Source organism: Pseudophryne corroboree, unplaced genomic scaffold (assembly GCF_028390025.1).
Source record: "Pseudophryne corroboree isolate aPseCor3 unplaced genomic scaffold, aPseCor3.hap2 scaffold_1159, whole genome shotgun sequence".
Classification (NCBI taxonomy): domain Eukaryota; kingdom Metazoa; phylum Chordata; class Amphibia; order Anura; family Myobatrachidae; genus Pseudophryne; species Pseudophryne corroboree.
The window spans coordinates 164,821-173,036 of record NW_026967784.1 but is presented as its reverse complement, the minus strand read 5'-3'; the positions used below and the strand labels follow the sequence as shown (position 1 = coordinate 173,036).

The window sequence follows — 8,216 nt, the reverse complement described above, 5'->3', positions numbered from 1 at the left end:
ACCGTGCCTCAGCTGTATTACCTGGCTGCCAGCCATCACTACCAGCAACACCGTGTCTCAGCTGTATTACCTGGCTGCCAGCCCTGACTACCAGCAACACCGTGCCTCCGCTGTATTACCTGGCTGCCAGTCATCACTACCGGCAACACCGTGTCTCAGCTGCATTACCTGGCTGCCACCCATCACTACCAGCAACACCGTGTCTCAGCTGTATTACCTGGCTGCCAGCCATCACTACCGGCAACACCGTGTCTCAGCTGTATTACCTGGCTGCCACCCATCACTACCAGCAACACCGTGTCTCAGCTGTATTACCTGGCTGCCAGCCGTCACTACCGGCAACACCGTGCCTCAGGTGCATTACCTGGCTGCCAGCCATCACTACCGGCAACACCGTGTCTCAGCTGCATTACCTGGCTGCCACCCATCACTACCAGCAACACCGTGTCTCAGCTGTATTACCTGGCTGCCAGTCATCACTACCGGCAACACCGTGCCTCAGCTGTATTACCTGGCTGCCAGTCATCACTACCGGCAACACCGTGCCTCAGCTGCATTACCTGGCTGCCAGCCATCACTACCAGCAACACCGTGTCTCAGCTGTATTACCTGGCTGCCAGCCCTCACTACCAGCAACACCGTGTCTCAGCTGTATTACCTGACTACCGACCATCACTACCGGCAACACCGTGCCTCAGCTGTATTACCTGGCTACCAGCCCTCACTCCCGGCAACACCGTGTCTCAGCTGTATTACCTGGCTGCCACCCATCACTACCAGCAACACCGTGTCTCAGCTGCATTACCTGGCTGCCAGCCCTCACTACCGACAACACCGTGTCTCAGCTGTATTACCTGACTACCGACCATCACTACCGGCAACACCGTGTCTCAGCTGTATTACCTGACTACCGACCATCACTACCGGCAACACCGTGTCTCAGCTGCATTACCTTACTACCGACCATCACTACCGGCAACACCGTGTCTCAGCTGCATTACCTGGCTTTATAAAATGTGTGAGGGCCAGGGTGCGGGTGTGAGGCCCGGGCTGGGGGCCAGGGTGCGGGTGTGAGGCCCGGGCTGGGGGCCAGGGTGCGGGTGTGAGGCCCGGGCTGGGGGCTAGGGTGCGGGTGTGAGGCCCGGGCTGGGGGCCAGGGTGCGGGTGTGAGGCCCGGGCTGGGAGTGAGGGTGCGGGTGTGAGGCCCGAGCTAAGGGCGAGTGTTCCTCCTGTAGTGTCACATGCACCCTCAATCTGCTCCAACCTCCAGGACCAAATTTAGGGATCATGCCGCCCCTAGGCACAATGGTATTGATCCCCCCCCATCATGTCACTGTCCCCTTCATGTTGGGTCCTGTCCTGATGCCTCCTGACTACTAGACCAACCACCACCTCATGTATCACAACTTACTGTTCTGTGGCCCCCGACAATTGCAAAATAACGTCATTATGTTAAAAAAACATATCACTAAAATTCCTGGCGTCATCGGGCAAGTGGCCTAGCACAGCTCTCATGCAGGGGTTCCTGCTGTGCTGCCCCTAGCAAGTGGCGCCCCTAGCCTCGTGCCTCTTGTGCCTAGTGGGAAATCCACCACTACCGATCTCCCCACCTTTTGGTACATCTCAGAATTACCGGACATTATAACATTGCTAAGCCTGCTATAATCGCCGACCTGCGCGGGACGTATTTACTATTAATTAGAAACTGGTATAAAACGACCATGTGCGACGACCTTACCTGGCGCCAGCGCGCGCTCTCTGCCATGACTGGGACACTGAGTAACGGTAGAAGGTAGCGGGAGTGGAGTCACAGGAAAGGAGAGTACTCCCAGCCGAGGTCGCTGGTGAGAGGTGACTTGTATTGATGCAGAGGAACAGCGCTCAGTAATGGCCGCATGTGTCCGGTACCCAGCGCTCTGCGGGCAGGAGATAATCCCGATGTGTTGTCTCCTTACAGGTGCAGGCCAGGAAGTACGGAGTGACGGCGGATCAGGGGCTTCCTATGGCTGGGCGCTTCCAGGTAATATATTGTCTGATACCATGGGCCCAATGCAGCATCACGCAGCCGCCACGGCGCGCCCCGCGAACGGTCTGGGGAGCGGAACATATCGGGTAGCTGCCTGCCTTAGCATGTTAGCAGGGGTGGGGGGAGGGCACTGGCATGCGGGGTGGTCGTGCCCAGCGGTGGGTGTCCCCCCGCAGTGCTAGTGTAAAGAATAGAAGTTACAACTACAACCCATGCTGAATTAGGCCCCTTGTCCCTAGAGGCCCGCTTCTGGTTTATATATAAGGGGCGTTTGTAAGATACCGGTGGAGGGGCGATACCAGGGAGTTTGCCCGCAGCTGCCGCCCTGTCTTTACGTAATGGGCGGATGGAAAGCAAGGAGCTTTGTACCTTGGTAAAACCATGTTACACTGCAAGGGGGCAAAGACATTTATTGTTCTTGCATGCAGGGTAAATACTGGCTGCTCTTGCATGAAGCATGTCTGGGACAGTCACAGTCACTCTGGGCCTGGGAGGGGACAGCAGCTCGGTAGCGCAGGAGGGGTGACGGCTTTACCAAGACCCAGTTACTGGCTGTTTCCTGCTTTGCTGCAAACTCAGAACCTGCCCCGATAGGTGAGACACGTGTGCTGCAGATAGCGCCCCCCTGAGCTGCCCCTGGTACATGACATCATTCTCCTGGCGCAGGATAATATCTATAGTATCCCTGTAACCCACTGCCGCCCCTTTCCTGCCTCCCCAGGGCCTGGTGTCACATCTCTCAGAAGATGAGGATATCTGGGAGAAGCCGGTGTGTGACTGGACCGTGCAAGACGTTTGCTCCTGGTTGCAGTCTGGACCTCTACAGAACTCAGCGGGCCTGGTCCAAGCAGCGTACACCCATGACATTTCAGGTGGGACCACCGATTCATTCCCCAGCCCACTATTCTTACCCCACTATTACTTCCTCCTGTGTCGTCCTCTCCCCGCTATTATATCCTCCTGTGTCGTCCTCTCCCCGCTATTATATCCTCCTGTGTCGTCCTCTCCCCGCTATTATATCCTCCTGTCGTCCTCTCCCCGCTATTATATCCTCCTGTGTCGTCCTCTCCCAGCTACTACTTCCTCCTGTGTCGTCCTCTCCCCGCTATTATTTCCTCCTGTGTTGTCCTCTCCCCGCTATTACTTCCTCCTGTGTCGTCCTCTCCCCGCTATTATTTCCTCCTGTGTCGTCCTCTCCCCGCTATTATTTCCTCCTGTGTCGTCCTCTCCCGCTTTTATTTCCTCCTGTGTCGTCCTCTCCCGCTTTTATTTCCTCCTGTGTCGTCCTCTCCCTGCTATTATATCCTCCTGTGTCGTCCTCTCCCCGCCATTATTTCCTCCTGTGTCGTCCTCTCCCCGCCGTTATTTCCTCCTGTGTCGTCCTCTCCCCGACGTTATTTCCTCCTGTGTCGTCCTCTCCCCTCTATTATATCCTCCTGTGTCGTCCTCTCCCCGCTATTATTTCCTCCTGTGTCGTCCTCTCCCCGCTATTATTTCCTCCTGTGTCGTCCTCTCCCCGCTATTATTTCCTCCTGTGTCGTCCTCTCCCCGCTATTATTTCCTCCTGTGTCGTCCTCTCCCCGCTATTATTTCCTCCTGTGTCGTCCTCTCCCCGCTATTATATCCTCCTGTGTCGTCCTCTCCCCGCTATTATATCCTCCTGTGTCGTCCTCTCCCCTCTATTATATCCTCCTGTGTCGTCCTCTCCCCTCTATTATTTCCTCCTGTGTCGTCCTCTCCCCTCTATTATTTCCTCCTGTGTCGTCCTCTCCCCGCTATTATTTCCTCCTGTGTCGTCCTCTCCCCGCTATTATTTCCTCCTGTGTCGTCCTCTCCCCTCTATTATTTCCTCCTGGGTCGTCCTCTCCCCTCTATTATATCCTCCTGTGTCGTCCTCTCCCCGCTATTATTTCCTCCTGTGTCGTCCTCTCCCTGCTATTATTTCCTCCTGGGTCGTCCTCTCCTCGCTATTATTTCCTCCTTGGTCGTCCTCTCCCCGCTATTATATCCTCCTGTGTCGTCCTCTCCCCGCTATTATTTCCTCCTGTGTCGTCCTCTCCCCGCTATTATTTCCTCCTGTGTCGTCCTCTCCTCGCTATTATTTCCTCCTTGGTCGTCCTCTCCCCGCTATTATTTCCTCCTGGGTCGTCCTCTCCCCGCTATTATTTCCTCCTGTGTCGTCCTCTCCTCGCTATTATTTCCTCCTTGGTCGTCCTCTCCCCGCTATTATTTCCTCCTGTGTCGTCCTCTTCCCCTCAGCTCTCATCCTTGCCCACAGCACTTAGCCATTCCGACACCGAATGCTGATTCTGGGAAATGCGCGGTCACCATGTTTGACTGCGCACAACCCTGAGAATCAGAGTGGTACAGAATTCCTCTGTCCTGACACCAAGTGGTTGCTGAAAGAGACCGCTCATTAGATGTAACCTAGCTCTATGGGGGTAATTCAGACCTGATCGCTGCTGGACGTTTTCGCACAGCGGGCGATCAGGTCCGAACTGCGTATGAGATGCGATTGGTATCTCAGCCCAGCGATCGCCTCTACCTGGATGACAGGCAGAGGCATTCGTTGGGCGGGAAGGGGCGGGCTGGTAGCGTTTGGGACGCCGTTTTGGGGGCGCGGTCCGGGCAACGCAGGCGTGTCCAGACCGTGCGGGGGGCGGGCCGTGGCGCCTGCGTGACGTCACATGCAGCCGCTGCGACCTGGAACACAGCGAAAAGTCGCCTACCAGCGCAGCAATGCTCCGCAGGTAGGGACTTTCTCGCCAGGTGCAGTATCTTCACCGCTGTGCGATGCTATTGCACCCGTGCGTCAGGGAGTGGGTCAGACGTGCGGGGGAGGACTAGCCCTCTGCTGGGCGTCCCCCTGCATGTCAGGGTGTCTAATCGTAGCTGCACGGCTACCATCAGGCCTGAATGAGCCCCAATGTTGGGGCACTATGCCGGGTGAGAAGGCGGTTATGCCTCCCCCCCCCCCGGTATATACCCATAGCCATATTCCGTCTGCTGGAAGCATGCTGTCCCGGTGCCATCCCTCCCGAGCTCAGACGTCACCACCCATATACTCGCTCCCTCTTACACCACCATGGCATGTATTCCTCTATGTGGGTACTGATGCCAGGCGTCCTGTCTAATCCTGTGCTTCTGTTTCCAGGACGCGCTCTGCTCAGACTCACAGATGACTTGCTGCAGCGGATGGGAATTCACCAGGAGAGCTTACGCAGTACAGTCCTGGTGGAGGTTCTAGAGCTGCGGCTGCAGCAGGAGCTCCGGCAGCTGCGTCTCATCACGGCGGTAGCGGAAGATGACCAGCACTGAAGGTGGGACTGCCCTCTTATCACCCCATTACCTGGTGCTGACTGGTGTCCAGTGGGGCCGGCTCATTAGTAGCTTCAGATAATAGACCTTCCGAGCCCACTGTCCCCTGAACCTGCACATTCATTTGCTACAGACACATAATATAATGAAACCAGGGCAAGTGGGTAGTATGGATGCACACTAGGTTCTGCCAGTCTGACACATCAGGTCTGGGCATGGCGGGTGCTGCCAGTCTTACATGTCAGGTCTGGGCATGGCGGGTGCTGCCAGTCTTACATGTCAGGTCTGGGCACTATAGGAAAAAGACATACAGAAATAATAACTAGACTCCATCTTGCTCATTAATCTAGTAAGCTGACGTCAGACACCCGCCCTGAAAACACTTGGGAACGCCTGCGTTATACCTGACACTCCCAGAAACCAGTCAGTTACCACCCACAAACGTCTGCTTCCTGTCAGTCACCTTGCGAACACCTAGCGATCAAAAATGACGCAGGATTTTTTTGCAGTTTGGCCTCGCTCCTGCGCATTACGATCCGTACACATGCGCAGTTGTCCAATAATCGTCCGCCTTGCAATTTCACACAGCAGCGATCAGGCCTGAATTAGGCTCTCTGCCTCCATTCTGTCTCCCCCACTCTCTGCCCCCCTGTAATAGATTAGTACATAGCGGTGTTATTGGTTATGGTGAGATGACTGTTTTCCCTGGGTTGTCATTACAGATCGGTGAGCACCTGAGAAGACACTTCACCCGTGGAAGCCAAGTTATACATTATACAATGTGAGCAGTGCCAGTCTGTGCCACGGTGTGTACCGCAGAAGGACCATGCAGTGCCGGGTGTCAGTCTGTGCCACGGTGTGTACCGCAGAAAGAACCATGCAGTGCCGGGTGCCAGTCTGTGCCACGGTGTGTACCGCAGAAAGAACCATGCAGTGCCAGGTGCCAGTCTGTGCCACGGTGTGTACCGCAGAAGGACCATGCAGTGCCGGGTGCCAGTCTGTGCCACGGTGTGTACTGCAGAAGGACCATGCAGCGCCGGGTGCCAGTCTGTGCCACAGTCTATAACCAAAAGAGGACGTGCAGCACTGGGAACCAGTCTGTGTGACAGTGTATAATTATTGTGGATGTACAGTGCCAGTCTGTGCCACTATGAGGGGTGTGCAGAGGCGGTTGCCAGTGTTTACCACAGGTTGTAACCAAAGGAGGATGTGCAGCGCTAGGAACCAGTCTGTGCCACAGTGTACCACTATGGGGAATGTGCAGTGCCAGGTGCCAGTCTGTGCCACAGTGTATAACTAAGGAGGATGTGCAGTGCCAGGTGCCAGTCTGTGCCACAGTGTATAACTATGTTGGACGTATGGTGCCAGTCTGTGCCACAGTGTTTCACTGTGGAGGATGTGCAGTGCCAGGTGCCAGTCTGTGCCACAGTGTATTATTATGTTGGACGTATGGTGCCAGTTTGTGCCACAGTGTATCACTATGGGGGATGTACAGTGCTAGGTGCCAGTCTGTGCCACAGTGTATCACTATGGGGGATGTACAGTGCTAGGTGCCAGTCTGTGCCACAGTGTATCACTATGGGGGATGTACAGTGCCAGGTGCCAGTCTGTGCCACAGTGTATCACTATGGGGGATGTACAGTGCTAGGTGCCAGTCTGTGCCACAGTGTATCACTATGGGGGATGTACAGTGCCAGGTGCCAGTCTGTGCCACAGATGGATGAGGATGGATGGAGGAGAAGAGGTGGCAGCAGCTGAGGTGGGAAATGAGAAGAGGGTGAAAGCCGCTGGCTTGGAAAAGGAAGGAAAAAGAAAAGAAGGAGTGGTTGGAGTAGAAATGATGAGAGAGTGGAGTGTTCCATGGTGAGGGAGATGGGACAGGACTGGAAACTGTAGGAGACGGGAACAATCAGAGCTTACGCTGCACGGGACAGCTGGAAATGCAATAAAGGAAAGAAGGGGAGAGGAGGAGAGAGAGAGAGAGATTGGGGGTCATCAGCACAGAAGTAGCGATTGAGACCGAGGGGAAACCTGACACAAACAAGGTGTAATGGGGACGGACACACGCGGCCTCGTCTGCGGAAACGCGCCACAGGGTCCAAGGCGCTACTGGGAACATGTGACATCCACGCCTGTATCTGTATCTGTGTTCTGCTGTCAATAAATCTACCCCAACAACTGGGGGCTTCTACCTTTCCTGATAAACTGGTGACTTGTATTCTCTCCTGCGTGTGGCAGCGGTGGAGTAACCAGGACACGTGGAGCAGCTGCCAGCCCCAGTGTGATTACGTCTCTGGATACCTTTGGAGAAGGACACTTGATCCTCTGTTATTATTATTATATTATTATCCTTTATTTGGCGCCACAAGGGATCCGCAGCGCCCAATTACAGAGTACATAAGCGCATAATCAAAACAGGAAAACAGTGACTTACAGTTGAAGACAATATAGGACAAGTTCAGGGTAACAAAAATAGGATTTTAATTACCTACCGGTAAATCCTATTCTTGTGGTCCATAGAGGATACCGGCAATCCATTTAGTACCATGGGGTATAGACGGGTCCACTAGGAGCCATGGGCACTTTAAGAATTTGATAGTGTGGGCTGGCTCCTCCCTCTATGCCCCTCCTACCAGACTCAGTCTAGGAAACTGTGCCCGAGGAGACGGACATACTTTGAGAGAAGGATATAAAATGATAGTGGTGAGATTCCGAACCAGCGCACACAAACAAGAGGAACTCCATGCTAACCAAACTTGAAACAGAAACAGCAACAGCTGAACTAACAATACTTAACCAAGTCACAGTGCAGGAAACACGAAGCGCTGGGCAGGCGCCCAGAATCCTCTACAGACTACGAGAAAAGTATTTA

At 54.5% G+C, this 8,216-nt stretch overlaps 1 protein-coding gene across 1 annotated transcript; it reads left to right on the top strand.

The window, feature by feature from the left end:
* Positions 1-1,851: 1,851 nt before the first annotated feature.
* On the top strand, positions 1,852-7,549 carry LOC134990300 (sterile alpha motif domain-containing protein 12-like). Its single transcript, XM_063950672.1, has 4 exons — positions 1,852-2,020; positions 2,748-2,898; positions 5,181-5,346; positions 6,067-7,549. Exons 1-3 carry the CDS (start codon positions 2,003-2,005, stop codon positions 5,342-5,344), a joined length of 333 nt encoding a protein of 110 aa, XP_063806742.1. The 5' UTR covers positions 1,852-2,002; the 3' UTR covers positions 5,345-5,346; positions 6,067-7,549.
* The last annotated feature ends 667 nt before the right edge of the window (positions 7,550-8,216 follow it).